Consider the following 22,815-nt stretch of genomic DNA (forward strand, 5'->3'; position numbering starts at 1 on the left):
TGGTTCCTTTGTTTAAGGGCAGCAATGATAGGCCAGGTAATTATAGACCTGTTAGACTGACATCAATGGCGCGGAAATTCTGAAGGACAGAATTAATTAATACTTAAAAAGGCAGGAAATGGTCAAGGATAGTCAGCACATATTTGTTTGAGGGAGATCCTGTCAGACTAATTTGATAAAGTTTTTTGAAAAGGCAACTAAACACATTGGTGAGGATATGCAGTTGATGTGGTTTACGTGGACTTCAGTAAGGGCTTTGACAAAAATCTCACATAGAAAGCTTGTCCAAAAGGCAAGGGCCCATGGTATCAAGGCAAACTGGAAAACAGATACAAAACTAGTTTATAAATAGGAGGTAGAGAGTGATGGTAGAGAGAGGAGTTTGTGCAAATGAAAGCCTGTGACCAACAGTATACCACAGGGATCAGTGGTGGGACTCCTGCAGCTTGTCATTTACATTAATAACTTGGATGTGAATATAGGAGGTAATAATTAGTAAGCATGCAGATGACATGAAAACTGAGTGCTGTTAATAGTGAGGAGGATGGTCTCCGGCCAATTTGACATTGATCAGCTGGTAACTTGGGAAAAGCAAATTGTGGATGGAACATAACTCTGATAAATGCAAGCTGATGCATTTTGGGAGGTCTGAAGAGGGAAGGATATACACCAATAAATGGTAGATCTCTACGGAATATTGACAAGCAAAGAGACCTTGATGTAGAAGTCCACAGATCCCTGAAGACGTCAGCACAGATGCAAGATCGTGAAGGATGCATAAGGGATGCTTACCTTCATTAGCTGGGGTGCAGAATATAGTGGCAAGGAAGTCTTGTTACAACTTTATAAAACACTGATTAAGTCACAAATGGAATACTGTATGCATTTCTGGTTGTCACACTGTCAGAAAGACATGATTGCTTTGGACAGGGTGCAGAGAAAGATTCACTAGGATGCGACTTGGGATGAAAAATTTCAGTTATGGGGAGAGACTGGACAGGCTGGGTTTGTTTTCCTTACAGCAGAGCAGGCTGAGCAGATATCTGACTGAGGTATATAAAACTGTGATAGGCACAAACAAATCATGAGAATCTTTTCCCCCATGGCAGACGTGCCCAAGACCAGAGGACAGAAGGGTAAGGTGAGGAGCAGTGGTTTACAGGACATCTGGGTGAAAAAGCTTTTCACCCAGAGGGTGGTAGATATATTGAATGTGCTGTCTGAAATGGTAGTGGAGACAAGTGGTCTAGCAACATTTAGGTAGTGTCTAGATGAGTACTTAAAATGCCAGGGCATTGTAGGCTTTGGGGCAAGTGCAGGTAATTGGGATTAGTGTAGTTTGGTGTTTGTTGGTTGACAAAATCATGGTGGGCTGAAGGGCCTGTTTCTCAGCTATATGATTCTTCACTACCCTATGATTATTGGGAGAATGCTGAATGCTGGGAACAATTAGAAAGATGTGGGGGTTTGGGTGTATAAAAGGAACAAAGGAAACAGCTCAAGGCCATAATTAAAAAAAATGGAATACTGGGTCTTTGTAGTAAGGGACACAGAATGTTAAAGTTTGATGTACTTGTGCATCTCAATTGTAAGACCATCCAAAAAAATATGCAGATTAGGTAGACTGGCCAAGCTGAATTGACCCTAGTGTCCAGAGATGTGCAGGCTAGCCAAATTAGCCATGGGATATGCAGGGTGTTAGGGTAGGGGGTGGAGGACATGGGTGGGATGCTCTTCAGAGGGTCATGTGCACTCAAATCAGCTACATGCCCTGCTCCACACTATAGAAATTCTATATTCAAGAGTACTATTGAACACCAAGTTGTGGTAAACATGGGACAACAGTAAAAAGGTGCATTGTTATTACTAGTATTCTGCCTATTACAAGGAATATTAATCTGAACACCCAAACAAGTCAGTCATTTTGCTTTTCTTAAAAAAAAGGGCAATTTGACAGTACAGAGTAAATAGAAACAAATGGTTTCAGTTGCTAAATGAGTAAATTCACAGGGAAAGATTTTGAAAAAAAAAAATCAGAAAAATGAAGCAGTTAGAAAAACAGAGCAAGCAGATGTCACTGGAAAGCTAATGTCTGGAGGATAAATATCAAAGTCATGTAATAGTTGAGATACTGCATAATTCTAAGCTGCTGCTGCCAAAAATGGCCCATATAGCATTAAAAAAATTAAAGTAACAGCAAACCAATCATAAACTACTCTAAATCAATATTTCTTTTGATAATGAAATGGTTCATGGCAACAAGTACTGTAAAGCATAAAAGGGCTTTAATATTCTTTAGTAACTTTTTTTAACTTTTTCATATGACGTGAACCATTTGTTGCCCATTACTAAATGTGCTTGAGACTGGTTTAAGGTGTTTTCCACCTTTGCATTCTATTTTAACATATTGATCAGAAATGTGTTTAAATAGTACTCAAACAGGAATCTTATTGCAACTCATTGACTGGTACGCTGCCAACTGAATCCAAATTCCAAGCTGGAAATGAAGAAATGCCAAGCAGTTCAGCTTCTCTTCTTGATTGTATCTTGATGCCAAGCAAGGTCTAGACCATGTAGAGAAAGTAAAGAAAGGTAATTTTTAAAAAAGCCTTTAGACTTCTCTACCAATACATTAAACATTTAATTGAACAGTTTTATTACAACCGTTATTTAAGACCATTCAAAATAGGAACAGTTGGCCATTCAACTCCTTGAGTAACTATGACATTCCTCACATCCGTCTTCTTGCTCTGTCTCCAAAACCCTGATTCCCCTACTGGTCAAGAATTTATCTCAGTCTTAATTATGTACAAGGACTCTACCTCCACATCTGTCAGAAGGAATTTCAAAGACTCTCAATCCTGTGAGAATAAATTCGTCCTCATTTCAGTTTAAATTGTTACCCCTTATTTCCGAGATTATGCCCTCTGGTGCTAGACTCTAAGGAGGGAGACATACCCTCTGCAATTAGCCTGTAAAGGCCGTTATGAATCCTGTTTATTTCAATGACATCACCTTTCGTTCTTCTAAACTTACTTGAGTAATGTCCCAACTTGTTTAGCCTTTGCTCATAAGACAAGTCCTCCATATCAAGGATCATCAATCCTAGGTGTGCCTTCTCTGAACTGCCTCCAATGAAATAGTGCTTTTCCTCAGACATGGAACCAAAACTGCTCATGGTACTGTAGATAGGGCCTCATCAATACTTTGTACTATTGCAGTAAGACTTCCTTATTGTGATGCTCAAAACCCCTTGAAATACAGGCCAACATTCTATTAGCCTTCTTGGATGCCTGCAGTACCTGTGTATTTGTGAACTAACTTTGTTTTGTGCACAAGTACCCCTAAATCCCTGTGTTTTGCAGCTTTCTGCAGTTTTTCTTCATTTAAATAACATTCTGTTTTGTTCTCCCTTCCAAATAAACAACTTCATATTTTCCCATATTATCCCCATTTGCCAACATTTTGCTCAACTTAATATCTCACTGTAAACTGTTTATATCCCTCTTACAACCTTCCTTTCTTTTGTGTCGTCTACCAATTTGGCTACATTACATTTGTTTCCTTTCTCCAAGTCATTAATATATATATTTTAAACAATTGTGGTCCCAACACTAATCCCTGTGGAACCCCACCGGTCAAACGTCATCAACTTGAGAAAGAACACTTCATACCCACTCACCGTTTCCCATTCATTAGCCAACTCACAATCCATGTTAAAAATCACCTCCAACACCTTGTGGAATGCCTTCTGGAAGTCCAAGTACAACACATCTACCAGTTCCCCTTGATTCTCTTCAGTTGAGACTTCCTCAAAAAAATTTTAACAAATTGGTCAGACACAATTTCCCTTTTATGAAGCCATGCAGGCGGTCCTTGGATTAGATTTGATTTTCCAAGTGTTCTTCTATTACTTGCTTAGTAACTGATTCCAATACTTTCCTAACAATAGATGTTAGGCTAATTGGCTTAATAGTTATTTGCTTTTTGCCTCCCTGCTTTGAGTATGCAGTGCTTTGTTGGCGGTTTTACCACAATCAAAGGATTTTTGGAAAATTACAACCAATGAATCCACCAACTTTGTAGCTTTCTCAAAATCCTAGGACGCAAACCAGAGCCAGGGGGCTTATTTTAGCACCATTCGTTTGTCTAATATTACTTCTCTACGAATGATGGCGGTGCTTAATTCATCCTTCTCCTGCATTATTTAGTATTATTATTAATGGGAAATTCAAATTACTTTTCACTGTAAATTTAGTACAACTTACACTGACAATAATCATTTGTGAGGGTAACATGTTAGGGTTTATAATCCAATAATTTGTTGCAGTTTTTTTTAAAATCAAAAATGCATTTCATACTCCATTTATAGGTAAAATTTTGAAGCATACACTAAAAGTTATCACCATGACACTGAATTCTGGTGCCACTCATTAGCGATAAAAATTATCCTAGAAAAATATCGGAACATCCTGACATTTTATTAACTGCAGCATCACCAACTTCTGATTACCCACATAATTAATGCACATTAGGTACGTACCTAGTCATTTTCTCAGGTTAGTTGGTTCTGACAGTAACTGCACAAGGCGTTGTTTCCAGTACAGCGGAATGCTTGCTCCAGTTTTGGATGAAGCTTTAAGATAAGCTTTTAAAAACAAAAGTATGTCACCCATAAGTTGTTTATCCAGTATCGCCTAGACCCGTTAAAAGAATAATATTAATAGTTAGGAAAATACATTTAAAAAGTGCACCATAGATTTGAATGGCAGTTTCTCCTTGTATCTCAGGGATTGATTGCTGAACCAATAGATTCATGCCATAATGTTGAATTTGACCAGAGATAACATTCCAACCACCTATTCCATTCCATTAACAAGATTTCCTCAATTTAGTTCTGTAACACTGCCTGACTTTATTCATCTGCTAGTCAAATTTGTGTTATCTGTAGGTTTAACTATGCTCATCTAATCAGATTGTCAACTTTCACTCTCCATAAAACTGAGCTCAACAAGACACCGCTGTCTATATCCTAATTCGCAACATTTCTTGCTTACCTATTATCCCTTTGCTTGTTGACAGTCTGACAAAGCCTCAGTTTTTATTCGTCTTCAACTCCATCCATGGCCAAGATCTTCCCTGCTCGAATTCCACCAAGATATCTATACTTTTGCAATTACAACATTATGCATTTCCCCTAATTTTAACTGTTCCATTCTTCCAACTGACAAAATTCCAAGCTCTGTAATTTTCCTTCATATCTGAAGCCTTTTCCTCCATTATTATACTCCTTAAAGCACACCTCTCACCAAGCCACTGCTCAATTGTCCCTTAACTATCCATTACTTGGCTGCGTATATATTTGTATAAAACCAAGTTGTGGTTGGTACAGAAAATAACAAGGCCATACTGAACAGTAAGATCTCTTGTACAAACCATGATTTTTGCAGTTAGCTGATCTTAGCTGAGGCAAAGACAGACATGCCCCACAGTACATAAATGCACTTGTAATTAGGGATAGCAAAATGCTCCAGGCCACTTTATAAAAATGTCTGCTAGGAAGTGCACTTTACTTACAATTACAGTGGCCTTTTATGAAAGGAGCAAAAATGTGTGATCAGGTGAATAATGGTACTTCTACACTAAAATATTACTATATGGGTAACAAATACAGATTTACAGCATGTCACAGTGAGCCAAGAACACATTTGACATTTTTTACAAGATGGAAAACTATCAAAGTTAAAGTTAACTTCAGTAAGTGGAACTGTTATTCTTTTGAAATTTCTTACAAGTATATTTGATCTTATTTAACTCACTGACTGTAACACTTACCACAGTTACCTTCTGAATGTCTTGCAAGCCCAGCCGCTGCCATCTTTTGGGAAAACTGAGATCCTCTTCTAAAAGAAATAAAAAGTTTAATCAAGAACAGCAAAGTAAGTTAAAGAAATTGAACTTATGCTGATATAGGCTTTGACTGGTAAATTAAACTGGATTAAAATTATACATTACTGTGAAAAATGGAGAGATTATATCTGACTTGGTGGATCTTTATTTACCATGTATTAGCTTCCTCAGGCAAACTGACATAGGGTTAAAAATAAATAAGTTAAATGCGTGGCTCAAAGATTGATGTGGGTAGAATGTTTCAGTTCATGGGACAATGGCATCACTACTGGGGTAGAAAGGAGCCATTCTGGTGAGATGGGTTTCACTTGGCATGCATTCATGTAGATTACAAAAATCAACTTGACAACAGCCATGAGTAAGAATTCATACGGTATTCACAACAGTTTCGTGGGACAATATGTTGTCAATCCAACCAGGAATCAAACTATTGTTGATTTGATAATGTGAAATGAACTACACTAAATTATTTCAGAATAAAAGAATGCCTATAAAAGTGACCATAATGTTGTAGAACGGAGCATGCAATTTGACAGTAAGAAAGTTGGGTCAGAAATAGCTATGTTACCAGTGATGCATTGGTTAAAAAAATCTTGAGATTCTCACATTATTAGAGGATTCGAAAACTGCCAATATATTAGCCATATTCAAAATGGGAAGGAGACTAAAATCAGATAACTATAGCCCAGTTGGCTTGACATTTGTAATTGGGATAATGTATTATAAATGATGGTAGCAGAGCTCTTAGACTTGGTATTATGGTCAAAGAGTGTCATCACGGCTTCCATGAAGGGCAAGTCGCATTTATTAGAATTCTTTGAGAAAGCAACAAGCATGATTAATGAGGTTGCTGCAATATAATTGGATTTCCAGAAGTTGTTTGATAAGGTAGCACACATTAGACTACTTAAGACAAGAGATAAGAGATAAACATAGAGCAGTGCAGCACAGTACATGCCCGTCGGCCCACAATGTTGCGCCGAACTTTACATTAATCCTAAGGTCATCTAACCCCCACCCCTACCTTATACTATCATCCATATGCCTAATAGCCACTTAAATGCCCCTGAAGAGGCTGACTCCACTACCCTCTCCGATAACGCATTCCACAGCCCGACCACTGAGTAAAGAACCTCCCTCTGATGTCTCCCCTATATCTACCTCCATTCACTTTAAAACTATGTCCCCTCATAATAGCTACCTCCACCCTAAGAGAGTGTCTCTGTCCACACTATCTATACGTCTGATCATTTTATTCACCTCTATCAAGTCAACACTCATCCTTCATTGTTCTAAAGAGAAAAGCCCTAGCGCTCTCAACCTTTCCTCGTAAGACGTTCCCTCCATTCCAGGCACCATCCTGGTAAATCTCCTCTGCACCTTTTCCAATGCTTCCACATCTTTCCTGTAAGGAAGCCACCAGAACTGGACACAACACTCCAGATGTTGCCAAACTAGGCTTTCGTATAGCTGGAGCATAACTTAACAGCTCTTGAACTCAACCCCTCTAATACCGAAAGTCAACACACCATATGCCTTCTTAACAACTCTATCCACCTGGATTGCAACTTTCAGGGAACTGTGGACATGAACCCCATGCTCCCTCTGCTCCTCCACACTGCCAAGAATCTTTGTTAACCCCGTATTGCTTTGTCAAGTTTGTCCTTCCAAAATGAATCACCTCACACTTTTCAGGGTTAAACTCCATCTGCCACTTTTCAGCCCAGCTCTGCATCCTATCAATGTCCCTTTGTAACCTAGAACAGCCCACCACACTATCCACATCCTGACCCACCTTCGTATCATCTGCGAATTTACTAATCCACCAATCCACTTCTACATCCAAATCATTTACAAAAATCACAAATAGAAGAGGACCCAGAACTGATCCTTGTGGTACACCACTCGTAACTGACCACCATATTGACTATTTTCTGTCCACTACCACCCTTTGTCTTCTAAGGGTCAGCCAATTCTGAATCGAATCTACAACTTTCCCCTCATCCCAAGCCTCCTTACTTTTTGCATGAGTTTACCATGGGGAACCTTATCAAATGCCTTACTTTAATCCATGTATACCACATCCACCGCTCTACTTTCATCCACATGTTTGGTCACCTCTCCAAAGAATACAATAAGGTTTGCGAGGCACGATCTACCGCTCACAACTCCATGCTATCACAAATCAAACTGTGTCTTTCCAAGTGGTCATCAATCCTATCTCAGAGCCCTTTCCAATAATTTGCCCACCATATTAAAAGAGAATGTTGGGGGCAGTATAGCAGCATGAGTGGAAGGAGGACTCGAGTCCTCATGTAAAATTCACAAAAAGATAGCATAAAAGTGCAGCAAAAAAAAAAAACAAGGCTGGCTTTTATTTCAAAAAAAAGAGGTGGAGTACAAACATAGGAAGAACTCGCTATGATTATACAAGGCATTACTTAGACTACAACCAATAATGTTGATGTGCAGTCCAGAGAAGATGCACTAGGTGGAACCCAGTTACAGAAAGATTTTCTTTGGATTGCAGAAGGTTGAATATGCTCCAGCTATACAAAAAGGATATACATCCTTTGTAAAGGATAGGGAGATAGGCAGAGGAGGCAGAGTTGCCATGTTAGTAAGACATAAAATTAAATTGTTAGCAAGAGTAATTCAGAAGGCACAGCAAAAATTCGTCTCAAGGAAGGGGAAAACATGCTAAAGGGGAATGAGGCAACCACAGCTGTCAAGGGAAGTCAGGGGCAACATAAGAGCAAAAGTAAAAGCATACAATATGAAGATGATTAATGGAAAGCCAGAGAATTGACATGCCATAAAAAGCAGCCACGATAGCTTTGGGAAAAAAAGATGAAGTATGAGAGTAAGCTAGAAGACATCAAGAGTTTTAGATATCTAAAACCCTAGAGAAAGGCAACAGTGGACACTGGAACACGAGGCTGGAGAAACAGCAATAGGAAACAGAAATGATGGAGGAAATTATTATTAATAGATACTTCGCATCAGTTTTCCCAGTAAAGTCATGAGCAACATACTAGAATTTCTAAGAGTCAGGGATCAGAGGTGAGTGGGCACCACTAAGGAAAAGATGCTGGTGAGGTTGCAAGGTCCAAAGACAGAAAAATCACCTCTACTGGATGGGCAACATACCAGGGTTCTGAAGGAGATTGTCAAAGTATTGGTGGTGATCTTTCAGTAATCACTGGAATCATGGAAGGTTCCAGAGTACTGGAAAATGGCTAATGTAACAGTTCCGTTTAAGAAGGGAGAGGGGTAGAAATCAGAATATTATAGGCCAGTTAACCTGACCTCAGTCATTAAAATCTCAAAGATGAAACTGCAGAGTACTAGGAAGTGGTAAAACTGGGCTGAGTCAGTATGGTTTCATCAACAGAGTGACAAATCTGTTAGAATTTTGAGGAGGTAACAAGCAAGTTAGATAAAGGAGAGTGCTGGATGTGATCTATTTGGATTTCAAGAAGGTCTTTGCCAAGGTGTTGCACAGGATGCTTCTAAATAAGAGCCAATAGTGTTAGGGGTAGGGTACTGAAATGGAAAGGATTGGCTGACAGGCAGAGTAGGGATAAAAGGGATTTTTTTCTGGGTGGCATCCACTGATTAGTAGAGTTCGTCAGGGGTCAGCATTGGGGCCAAAAACTATTCAACTATTCACACGTTAATGGCTTGGATGAAGAAACAGAGGATTGTTGGTAGGTTTACAGATGACACAAAGATTAGGAGAACAGGTTGTTTTGAGGAAGCAGGGAGGCTGCAGAAGGATCTGGACATGCTAGACAAGTGGCCAAAAATGTGGCAGATGGAATACAATGCATGTAAGTGTGAAGTTATGCACTTTGGTAGGAAGAAGAGGCATTAACTATTTTCTAAACAGGGAAAAACTTCAGAAATCTGAAGCACAAAGGGAATTAGGAGTCCTGGTTCGGGATTTTCTTAAAGTTAACATGCAGATTCAGTTAGTCTAAAAAAAAAAGACATCAGACATAAGTGGCCCACGCATAAAGATACACATTTTTACCTGCTCTCATTAGTATAAATTTTAAAAAAGTATATTTAATTAAGATAAGAGCACAACAAGTCAAAAGGCATATATGGATGTCTTGCCTGCATACCTCATTAGCCCTATTTTCCCTCTTTCACTGAAAAGTGCCACCGTCATAATATTTGATTTTTGATAAAGTCTTGCAAAAAATGTTTTGTTTTTCACAGACTTCTTGAACCAGTTTATCTCTGACCTGGACCAGGTCACACCATACATTGGAGAAACCTGCGAAAGACAATTTAAGAAGATTTGTTCCGCTGACATTCTGCCCCACCACCTCAATCCCCAACTAAACTCAACTAAGATAATAAGAAATTCCTGTGGTCTCCAAAGCATGTCCAACCATTCAGAACAATAAGGGCCAGTCTTCTGCTTCAACCCCATTTTCCTACCCTATTTCACACATCCCATGAGACACCAAAAATGTGTGTCCATTTCAGTTTTCAAATCGATCATACGCTCATTGTTAAATTTATGTTTTAGGGTGTAATGTGGGAAAGTTCGTACATCATTGTCATAACTTGACAAGTTTAACAGTTCAGTTAAAAAGCGTTACACATGATGGATGTCTATGGAGAGCTATAGTCCCTCTCTTCTGGTACCAGGCCACAAGAGGACACAACAGGGCGTGAACTTCCACTGGATTGGTTCATGATTATATCTGGCAAATTACTGCAAGGCTTTGCCTTTGCTTTTTGTTGTCTATGGCCTTACTGCCATACGTATTTGACAAATTTATGAGCTAATAATCAACTTGTTTAGATATGTTATGAATGCACCTTCTTTCAAACACTGAAGTAGGACTTTAACCCAGGGCTTCTACCATTGTTCCACAAGACTGTATCATGGTCTCATTATGATAACCTGTTTCATTACAGAAACTTATCTTATGCCATAAGTAGTGTTGTTAAGCAAGTGTGAAGCTGGAGGAAGACAGCAGGTGAGGCAGCAGAGGAGCAAGAAAGCTGACATTCTGGGTCTGGACCCTTCTTCAGAAATGGGGGAGGAGAAGGGGGCTCTGAAATAAATAGACAGGGGGTAGCGGTGAAAGAAAGTGGATAGTGGAGCAGATAGGTGGAGAAGACAGACAGGTCAAGGAAGTGGGCATGAAGCTAGTAGAGGTGAGTGTATGTAGGAGGTGGGGGTGGGGGTTTGGTCAGTGAGGTGGGAGCAGCAGGTAGGTGGGAGAGAAGACAGACAGGTCAAGGAGGTGGGAACGAGAGGTGGTGCTCGTTTTGGGATGAGGTTGGGGGTGGGGAGATCTTGAGGCTTGTACGGTCCACATTAAGATCATTCAGGTGTAGGATTTCAAGGTGGAATACGAGGTGCTGATCCTCCAGTTTTTGGGTGGCATTGACGTGATACTGGAGGCGGCCCAGGATGGACTTGTCATCCATGGAGTGGGAGAGGGAGTTGAAGTGGATGGCGACTGTGAAGCGTTGTCATTTGTCACGAACCGAGCATAGGTGTTCCACAAAGCAGTCTCTGAGCCTCTGCTTGGTCTCCCCAATGCAGAGGAGGCCACACTGGGAACAGCGGATACAACAGACCACATTAGCAGATGTGCAGGTGAACATCTTTTTAACGTGGAAGGTTTCCTTGGGGCCTGGGATGGAGGTGGCGTAGGGGTAGGTGTAGCACCTCCTGCGGTTGCAGGGAAGAGTGCCGAGGGTGGGAGGGTAGACTAGTGGGGAGTGTGGAGCGGACAAGGCGGGGGGGGTCACTGAGACAACGGTCTCTCCGGAAGGCAGATAAGGTGGGGAGGGAAATCTATCCTTCGCAGTGGGGTCAGATTGCAAGTGGTGGAAGTGGCAGAGAATGATGCATTGAATCTGGAGGTTATTGGGATGATATCCGTGAGGACCAGGGGAATTCTGTCATGTGTTTGTTTTTATTGCATGGAGAAGGCGTGAGGGCTGAGGTGCTAAACGCAAGAGATGCGATCAAGGGTGTTTTTGACCACTGTGGGGGCGGGGGGGGTTGCAGTCCTTGAAAAACAAAAAGATATCTGGGGATGCCCACGAGTGGAAAACCTCATCTTGGGAGCAGAGGCGGAGGAATTGGAATAGGGGATCGCATTCTCCAGTATCAGCAGTTCCTACCATCTGAGTGGATTACTTATGCCATGTTGTTTTTTGTTTATGAGAATGACAATGACAATCTCAAAAATAATGAGTAAGGAGAATTTGGTTGAATGAAGGGGAAAACAGTCAATATCAATCAACTTATATTCTATCATGCCTGAAGCAATTAGCATTGGTGCAGCACACCTGCGACAATCATGCTAAATTCACTATTTAAGTTTTAGTTCAACTGGTGTACGTTGAAGTCAGAAAGGACTTAAACAGCATAACTGGCCTTGGTTTGATTCAGTATAATAAAAACTCTTCATGTTCAGAATTTTAGTAAACCTCACATCCTTATGTACTTACGTTTGCTAAGGAGACACACAATGCTTGCTGGGGAAGGACACGATATGTTGGAGGAAGACATTTTAAATAACTTAATGAAAGGCAAGCAGAAAATCCATAATCTACACATAACACTTCCAGTAGGTGGTGTTGGTAATCACCTGCAAAATAAATGTCAAAGTTAACAATTTGTCCCTTCAATGTAAATCTCTAACAATTAATACAAACAGACAGTTCAGAAGGAAAAGAGCTTTTCAATAACTTGCTGTGAACGTGTTGGTCTTTAAAGTTAGTGTATCATAGAATGTAAGTGACTAAGCTCATTCATGATTTGTGTAAATTTTATCCAAATGAATGAACACAATATGAAATATTTTGTACTAGAACTCCTTTAACACAAACGGTATGACAATAAACTGACTCAATAGTCCAAATTCCCAACACCTAACTAACACAATTACCTACTATTGACTTATCACGTAACAACACACTGGTCTTATTCAGAAAGAAAAGTATAAAATTTCCCACAACACAAAATTTGATATTTCAAGCAAGGCTATGGTTACAACAATAGGTTAAATACTAGGAATTCTAAACCCGCCGCCTGACTTGACAAAGCCTTTGCAGTCAATGTGTCAAAATAAAAACAGTAGTTCAGTGCAACGATCTATGCCTTAAAGAGGGATTTGTTCTGTCCTGGTTCTCAAAGTGAGGTGTTGTAAATCTCACACTGAGGTGTCTGCTCCACGGAAAGCAGAGTAAATAGCTTTATGTTTGTTTAAAAAAAAGACAAAAGAAGCGAGTCGGTTGAGTCAAGCTCATATTTACCCAGAGTTTTATAGTTTGAGCTTTCATGTGCTTAAGACGGTGTTTTTGAAGTTGAAGCTGCTAGACACAGTTGTCTCTGCTGCTGCAAAAAAGCTCGAGTTCCGACTCTGCTGCTAGGTTCATTCTTTGTTTTTCTTTTCTCCTGGGCTGATGAAAGTATGCGAGTGAATCGGTTTTGCTGAATTTGTCTTTGCCAAGGATGTGTTTTAGAATGCTACCATATTGGAACAGTTGATGAATAGTAGGTAAGTAATATTAGTGTTTCAGTAGGATTAAAGTTATGCTTTCTTTTGTATTTTAAAAGATAATCAATAAAATATACTGGCATTCCTTTTCTGGCATCATGCCAAAACTCAAACATAAACACAACAGCAGTAGGGGAGGGGCAGCATCCAATATGCATATCGTTTACGTGTTAAAGGACAATACTTTGATCATCCAGTTGGACAAACTGTCCATAAATCACGAATGAACTTAAGTAATTTGCATTCTATGCAATTAAAGATGGAAATGTTTATTTACCAATAAATGTTCACTTCTCAAGAATAAAAATTTAAAAATTAAGAGCAAATCTTCCACAAATCATTCTATACCAGTCAAACTTGCCATACTAGAATTTCACTATAATATGACGACCGATGGACTTTTTGGGGAAAAAAAATCTAGGGAGAGCCTTTCCTAGGATGGTGACCGCGAGCACGAGGGGGTGTAGCTTTAAATTGGGGGTGAAAGATATAGGACAGATGTCAGAGGTAGTTTCTTTACTCAGAGACTAGTAAGGGAATGGAATGTTTTGCCTGCAACGGTAGTAGATTCGCCAACTTTAGGTACATTTAAGTTGTCATTGGATAAGCATAAGGACGTACATGGAATAGTGTAGGTTAGATGGGCTTGAGATCGGTATGACAGGTCGGCACAATGTCGAGGGCCGAAGGGCCTGTACTGTGCTGTAATGTTCTATGTTCTATGTTCTATGTTCTACATTGTGTTAGAATGATGTTCCTTTAAGAACTATGGGTGGAAATGTACAGGGAGCTGAACAATGTGGGTTATAGTGTAAAACGCAGCAGAATTGTGCAAGAAATCCAGCAATGTTTAACTCCTAGGGGGTATTTCACTACATCCTTTAAATATGTTCTGGACAGAAGTAAAATTCTCACTACGGTATGATGAATTACTAGCCGAGGGTGAATACTGTTGGTAATCAACCTGAGTAAGGGCAAATCTCACCTTACTGGTATACAGCTTTGAAGAGCTTGAATCAGTTACAGTTAGGGGACAAATTTTAATAATAAAAGCAAATAGGACCCACATGCACAAAGATAGTACAGCACCTATCGCCAAGGTAGGCTTGGTTTTAGATGAAATACAGGAATGCCCATGAAAACTGTGGGAAAACAGCAAAAAAGTGAGACTTGCAATATTAATTTCACATTATTTTGTATAGGCTAGGAAGTATGTATAATGCAGCAGTGCCAATTCTCCACTTCATTTGTCATAAAGCTTGCTGTCCTTGCATACCTATGAAAATAAGTGATCATTTGACCAGTTTCCTGGCTTCTCTACCTATGTGTCAAGTTGTACAATATTAACTTGATATTTTGCCATTCACCATGGCCAAACCAGCCACATGCATGCCATTTCCACAGAGAATGGTATTCTAATTTGCCAGCTTTTAAGAACCCTTACGACAGACTGAAAGTGCACTTTCAATAAGTTTCTGCAATTCAACGCTGCTACTGGGAATACAACAACAATTACCATTGTAATGCTGCAAAGACCCTTTACACTCAAGAACAACCAACCAGCTTATACAGTGGACCAGACTGCATCACTAGGCTTCTTGCATGCTCTCAGACCTTACTCACTTTGAACCTACAGGATGCTCACAGTATTCTTGACTTGGCCTGCATTTTTTTTGCACCTTGTCACTCAGCCGGAGATACCAAGTCATAGCACCATGTGTTGCTCTGCTGTTTAGCAGAGACACAAAGCTTGGAAGCTTATCATAGTTATTTGTAGTCCTCAGTCAAATCAAAAGGAGATAGTCTTCAGTAAGGGGGCCCCAACACATTAAGTAAAAGGGAAGCCTCGATGTCAGTCCAATGATTTGGATATGATCAGGCTGATGCTCAAGGCAGTCAGAGTTAGGATCAGCTGCTCATAAAGGAACGAGGAGCCAAACACCAGGCAGCCCAGTACCCATTTTGACTCTTTATTCCTTACCGTTGGACGTTTTCCTCCTGGAATAAGTGAATGATGAATATTAAGAGAGATGAATGTGGATTCCACAGCTATTAGTCCTAAAGCAGGTGGGGGATGGCAGGGTTGCCCGAGTGAGAGAGAAACAGCACAAAAGCACACTGTTGGGATTGGGGTGAGTGACTGCACGGGAGCAAAGATATTGCAGGCAATAATGACAGTGGCAGAGCATGAGCCTTGGTGGGAGGTGGGTACAGTAGCAGGGGTCAGTAGAGTGAGTTATTGGAGAGATGGTGGCAATCTTGGGTAGTCATTGACCTTTGCTTATTATTGCTGTGCATTCTACCAGATGATTTGGACTGACCCAAAAGCAACCTTAGACCAGGCTAACCAAACCAATGTCATGACCTCCTCTGTTGGTCCTGGCGGGCAGGGGGGGGGAAGGAACCTTGCGTTTGCACCACTGTCCAACAGGACCTCTATGTCTTTGCCTGTAAAACAAGGTGCAAATTTCCCTCCTCTGCCACATCTGGGAGAAAGTGTGGAACCATGTACGACTGCTCCAAACTAACAGTGCTTGTCCAGGTGAACAATGGTCTTTTAAAGATTGTGCAGACACCAGGAATACTAGTCAAATCCAGGATATTCTGGGACTGACGACTTATTCTCAGGACAGAGCATGGTTAAGACTGGTCTTGAATTGGGTGAGGGGGTACCAGAGCAGTGGGTAGGTAATGGCTTGGTCAGAAGTTAGACAAGTTTGATACAACAAGAGAACTTGTGAAACCTTGCAGCAAGAAACTGACAGCTAAATAAAAATAGAAAAGTTCAGCCCTAAATTTCTCGGAAAGGTGATTTACTGTGAATAACAGCTGGTTTTCAATAACTGATCTAATGAACCATCCTGGAAGGTAATAGGATAAAAGAAGGGTTAACCATAAGTAGAGACACGAGTAGGTCCCTGGGGTGTACAGCTGTTCAAGCCATAGTTGCAGGAAACATTTCTTTCAATCAGAATTCAGTTGAAATTCTGGTTGCTGGCTAAAATCATTTAGAACAGTGAGCTTGACTGCTGGCTTGGCCACGCTGAGACAGTTTTAGGTGCAAGATTGCAGAGCTAGAACATATTAGAACTAGGAATGTTTTGACCCAAGTGTCTGTACTTAAGACAATAATGATGCTGTACTAAACTGATAATCTATAAATTTATAAGTAAGCCCGAAGACGACCTAAAGGGATAGCCTTGACGGAAGCAAGAGCAAAAGCCAAGAATCAGAACCCTCAGATGAATATTTGAAACAGCATTTGGAGCAAATGGATAACCTTTTAACTTCTGGTAAGTATCCGACTTGGTTTTTATGCTGGTGTAGAACGAAAAGCTGAGTAATTTGGAACACAAATCAACCATCGTCTCTGCACTTTTAATACTTTTAGCATAACTATTTAAGATATAGAGTAAAGCTACTACAATTCATGTTATTTGATTTACGTGCAGTAAAATTATTTTGTTTTCAACCATGAACCTTGCATGTTCAGGCATTTAGCAAAGAGATTTTCAGACTCTTAAAACAAGAAATGTGAACAACCTCAGATTACAACAATAATAATCCATGGTTATTGATACACTCATGTAGAATAAGCTAAAAATTATAACAGCAGCAGAAAACAGGACACAAGGTCATACATTTAGTTGTGAGATCATTTGGCCAATTTCAGCTGGGATCTAGTTTCATACTATAAATTGCATGGGTTAGGACCTCTGAAAAGTGGATATACACTAATGTCAATCAAGGACTAGCTTTGGTGAATGTCAGTTTAACAGCTCCACTGACAGGTCACCAACTCGACGTTTCCATGAAGACAGGCTGAAGAGTCACTGGATCTGAGACCTCCGCTTTCTCTCCACAGATGCTGCCAGATCTGCTGAATTTTACCAACAATTTCTCTTTTTGTTTCTGAAGATAGACCACTTATGCTGTCCTTTTACTCCAATAAAAAAAGGATGATTCGCAGGTTATCAAAAAAAATTACATGAAAAGCACAAGATTTGTACGTTTTCCTCAAATCTCATTCAACTTACTACATCCTTATTTATAATAATGTTTGAACTAAATTGGCAGATAGCCTGTGTGCATACCACGTGTTGTTGTATCTCCCACAATTCTGATTACACGAGACCGATACCATTGCTTGCTTTCAGGGAGCCAAGCACACACGTAGGAGCTGATCACAGGGATGGAACTCAACGTTGCAGAGTTCCTAGAGCACTCAATGCTGCAATTAAAAATACAACCCAAATGTTAATTTTGGTAATTGGCTCAGCTGGTGAGGAGAAAATGGATAGCATGGCAAGTCCACAGAAAAGAATATTTCTGATCCCAGGGTCTAGATCAATTCTTCAGATTTTGGAATTTTGCAATTGACAGAATCAAAGTATACTTTAGCACCTGTCAATCCCATTGTTGGAAAGTAAAATGTCAAATTGCTTTTTGTGCATTGAGGCAGGTTGCTTAGTACATGCTGGAGAAACAAATTCTACATCTATATTTCATCCAGTATAATAAGGCCACTAAAAACTTCAGGGATTCTGGTCATATCCATGGCCTAAAATCCAAACCAAGGGTTGGGAACCAATAATTTTCTTTAAAATTAATTTACAAGAGATGGGCATCATTGGCTAGGCCAGTATGTATTGCCCATCCCTAAGTGCTTGAGATGGTGGTGATGAGCAGCCTTCTTGAACCACTGCAGTCCACGTGTTATCGATATATTCTGTGCTGTTAGGGAGGAGTTCAGGATTTTGATTCAATAACAGTGACGGGACCTGCAATATGGTTCCAAGTCAGGATGGCGTATGGCTTGGTGGGAACTTACAGCTGTGATGTCCTCGTGTGTCAGCTATCCATATATTTCTATGTGGCACAGATCACAGATTTGCAAGGTGCTATGAGATTTTGGCGAGTTGTCATGGTGCACACTGCTGCCACTGTTTTGGTGGTAGAAAAAGAACTCATTTCAAATGAAAATTTAACTGCAGGATGGAACACATTAAGTCAAGTAAATTCTTACATGCAATTACAGATTAAACTTATCAGAAACATGCAAGAGGTAGAATCTTAAGTCACATCTCCCATGGAACCCAACAAAGGATTTAAGATCATTGGGCCTAATGGGGATCCCAGGGAAACACCACCTATTTCAGCATACATGGTATTGTTGGAAACTGAACTCATCTAAGTGAGCTGCTGACTTCATATTTTAGCAAGTACTGATTTACACAAAGTTGGCAAATCTAGGTCATCATGTTTTCATGCTGCAGCATCCATGTCTATGATTTCTTTGAGCAGTATGTCAATGTATGGGCGAGGTATGTGAAATGACGACATACAAGTTTGGAGCAACAGATGAAGCTAGCCATTTCATGCTGTTATTATACAGCAGCAACATGAGTGGTGTTCACCTGCCATCAGGCCATAAACACATGGTGCTTCTCTCACATTTAAATAATGTGATATGTGAATTTCAGTGCCTGTGTGATACCAGGCATAAAGGCCATACATCCTAAAAGCTGGTAGGTTGTATCAAGAAGGGTGCAAGGTACTGACTATACACAGTAGTCTAGACTTGCAAAAATTGAGACAGTATCCAACATTAGATGTGATTCAAGGTAACATTTCAAACAGGCATGCCATCTTGGAAACAACTGGGGCAGGGGATGTTGGGAGGTGAAGAATGGTCTCTCAGGGGAAGTATTGCACTGATTGCCAGGTTTCTGGTACTGTGACTGGCTCTACTGTAACAAAAAGGTATGTCAGGTCCTAAGTGATCGATTGCTTTCATTATAAATTCTGATGTTCGCATTTATATAGTGATAACATCAAAAGATAGAAGTATAATTTTTAAACGGGGACTGAATTATGCCTTGTCCCCTAATGCAATTAACTTTCTGCCTCTTGCCGTCTTCAAAAACTGCACTGTGTTGACTCCATATTGTGCAATACTACAGAAGGACCAAGTGTTACCAACTAAGAGTCACTGTTGCCCCATTGAGCTGTCTGAATCTTGGCAACGTGTTCTTTTGGAACTTTGCTCCCCACTACAAAGTTATGATTCTTTAATGACAATGTAGGAAAATCTTTCATGTACTTACTTCAATTGTCTCATCAGTTCTGGTAGCTCCTGACCAAGGTGCTGTATGTAGAAATAGTGTGGATCAATTGCATAACTGACCCTTATTTCTATCTCCTGCCACCGGCAAAACTCGAATTCTGGTATATCACTGGTTTCAGTTGGTTTTATATTCCTTCCAACAGGTGAATTTGAAAAATAACTCCTACTTAATGGTTCCAAGATACAATTTGAACTCATGTATTGTTCTGAAGAAACCGCATAACTTTTTGAGGTTGCCTCTCGTTCAGTTGGATTTGGGTCGCTGCAAGTATCATTCAGGTTCAAGGGTTCTGGAGGTGAAATTTTATTAAGAGTGGAGGCTGGTACTTGTCCATTACACATCTGTTCTTTTTCAGGCCTAACTGACAAAGGGAATTCTAAAGTGTCCCAAACTTCCCATTCTGATCGAACGACATAAGTTTGATTTTCAGTTGTAGACTTGTTTTTGTTAGAAATGATACATGGATCTTCTTGCTTCAAGTGCAAGTTTATGCAACTTGAGTTTTCAGTAGATAATGTCTCCTCTACTGTTTCTACAACAAGCTCATTGCATAGATTTGATGTTCCAATTTCTTCTGGAGGCTGGTCCACTTTTGAAAACTGTCTGTTGAGAAAAGGGGAACAACCACTGGAATGCCTCACTGATTGGTCTTCCTTTTGCAACTTAGATTCTGATATTATTTCCTCACAAGACGCATCAACTACTTGGGAAGTATTTGTTTTGGAAATAACAAGCTTTGGACTACAGATGCCAGGTCCTTCATGAAAACGTACACATAGATTTTGTTTAACATCTGTTGGAAAATCTTCTGGAGCTAAACCATTAATATAACTTGTAGAACTGAATGCAGGAACTCTGAAAGAAAAAGGTTTCTTTGTTGCAGTCTGTTGTCCAGCTGCCACAATTCCTACTTGAAACAAGATGCCTGTGATAGCAGACAAAGGCCTTAATGAGGAACAGAAAAAATAACTTCGACAAAAACATCTAATCTTTATTAAATTTAGGCATGATCTTTAAACATTTATGCCATAGCAATATACTTTGACAATGTGAATACCAAAAAGTACTTTCCTTTAATTTCGTGAGTGCTTAAAAAAAATCTGTTTAGACAGTAATTTCGTACAATTGATCTCAAACTCTTATAATTACCCTACACAGCATGTGAAGTGACAATCTACAGTTTTCAGCCAAAGTCAGTATTCAAGTATGAAGAATAACTAGACTAGAATGTAATCTGAAGCTGAATTTCCAACTTTAGTGCACCATGTAAATGAATGCCTTAATTTGAGAATGTGTCTGTAGTGTCATATCTCTGAAAGACTTCAGACGAACAGCACATTAAGTAAATTAAGAGCAAGCCAAATAATAACTGATTTGCTGTGCCATCAACAAGTAAAACCGAAAGCACTAAAAAAGGTGAAAGCAAAAAAAAGTTCAAGTAGTTAACAAAAGATTGCCAAAGCTAATGTTAACAAACCAATGAACATTTTTTGCCATATACAGATTGTATCTTTGCTCAGTTAGAAATACAATTTGCAAGTAGTCTCCAGATTTTACATTCAATTTTCTTGTGTGTACCTCCTAAAAATTGTTCAGAACAAGTTTCTTTTAATGCACCAATGAGATTTTACAGATTTTTTGTTCCAGATGAGGAATTACCTGTTTTAGTTTCTTGAAAACTTTTGTATAATTCTTTACTTAAATTGCATAGTTGACTTAGTTGACCAAAGACAACTTCATAAATTTTGCAGAAATCTTCTGTAAAAGTAATGTTCTGAATATTCAATCTGATCTGTAAAAACATTATCACAAAGTCAATTTTCATCAACAGCTTGATTATAGCACTTTCCTTTATATCAAGCATCCTGAGGTGCTTCTGGGTAACCATTAGAAGTCATAAGCATGATATAGATAGCGACTCAAGCAGGTTTAAGAATTTCAGAACTTAGGGTCTGGACAGCCGAAGGCATAACCAAGGTGGTAAAGGAAACAGGGAAGCACAAAATGCCAAGATTGCAAGAATGTAGCTAGAACACTGGAGCAATAGTAGACCATTCAACCTCAAGCCTACTCCACCATTCTAGAGATATGATTGATCGTTTAACTCAACATTTTCCTACACTATTTCATAACTCTCAATCTTTTGATCTCTGTCAGAACACATTTTATAACTGACCTTCCTCAGTATTCTGGAGAAGATAATTCCAAAGATTCAGTGCCCTCAGAATGAACAAATTGCTCACTATCTCAAATGGCTCTCTCTTATTCTGAGCTTGTGTTCTCTGAATCTAAATAACTTCAAAATTCAAAAAATTGAGGCCAAATCACCTCAATCTCTCCTTACAGCTCAGTGCCACCATTCTAGAATTTATTCTGAGTGCACTGCCATTACACTCTCTCTATAGCAAAGCATATCCTTCATTAGGTAAGCTACAGTAGTTCTTAGGAAATGTTCCCTGTGAAGTAAAAACATATTTTGCAATTCTCAAGAATCAAAGAAACAGGGAATTAGGAGAGTTTTGTGTAGCACATAAGTAAAAACTGCAGGCCTAATAAAATGAGCTTCCAAACCAGGCTATGCCTGCAAGTTTACATTTTTCTATATTTATCAAATAATATAAGCCATGCAAATAAAGTGAAAATGTTTGTTTGTGCTACTGTTGTTGAGATTTACCACTATGAATAAAAGTGAATTAATTTTACTGATGATTGTGCCTGTTTTTAGAAGGGGAAGATGTGGATCCTTTTAATCAGGAACATGAACCTGAAAACAAAACAAAAAACTCAATCGTACATGTACTTGAACATAAAGCAATTATTGCATTGCGGTATTTTGAAAATAAAGGATATTCACATTAAAAATCAATATTTACTGCTATAAAGAATTAAAACGTTCCATTCTTTGGGAATGTATTCAAGATTAAAATTTACACTAACATACCCATTCAACGAGTGGCCCCAGCTCTTTGCTAATGGCCTTGTGGTAATTTTCAAATATCATCAGCTGGTAGAACAGACACCGTTTCATTTTTTCTATTGTAGTAGCAGTCTTCTGTTCCATATGCACATTTTGCTAACAAAATAGAAAATACATGACATTATGCATACTTTTAAAATTATTCACTTAGATTCAAAAATCTAAAAACCTGCCAGCATATAGGATCTTTAATATCACAAAACATCCCAAGTGTTTTGCAGGAATGATGACCAAATTAGGCACTGAACTTCACAAA

The 22,815-nt window shown here is 39.3% G+C and overlaps 1 protein-coding gene across 1 annotated transcript in view; it reads right to left on the reverse strand.

The window, feature by feature from the left end:
- Nucleotides 1-22,815, reverse strand: part of LOC125458975 (uncharacterized) — a 53,131-nt gene that overhangs the window by 22,986 nt on the left and 7,330 nt on the right. The window contains exons 2-9 of the mRNA XM_059651256.1: nt 22,524-22,655; nt 21,242-21,374; nt 19,562-20,507; nt 17,549-17,685; nt 12,403-12,542; nt 10,041-10,195; nt 5,836-5,903; nt 4,550-4,648 (exon numbers count right to left, since the gene is read on the reverse strand). Of these exons, the coding sequence (XP_059507239.1) occupies nt 4,550-4,648; nt 5,836-5,903; nt 10,041-10,195; nt 12,403-12,542; nt 17,549-17,685; nt 19,562-20,507; nt 21,242-21,374; nt 22,524-22,655 (1,810 nt within the window). The remainder of the gene's footprint in view (nt 1-4,549; nt 4,649-5,835; nt 5,904-10,040; nt 10,196-12,402; nt 12,543-17,548; nt 17,686-19,561; nt 20,508-21,241; nt 21,375-22,523; nt 22,656-22,815) is intronic.

This window comes from Stegostoma tigrinum, chromosome 15 (assembly GCF_030684315.1).
Source record: "Stegostoma tigrinum isolate sSteTig4 chromosome 15, sSteTig4.hap1, whole genome shotgun sequence".
NCBI classification, from domain to species: domain Eukaryota; kingdom Metazoa; phylum Chordata; class Chondrichthyes; order Orectolobiformes; family Stegostomatidae; genus Stegostoma; species Stegostoma tigrinum.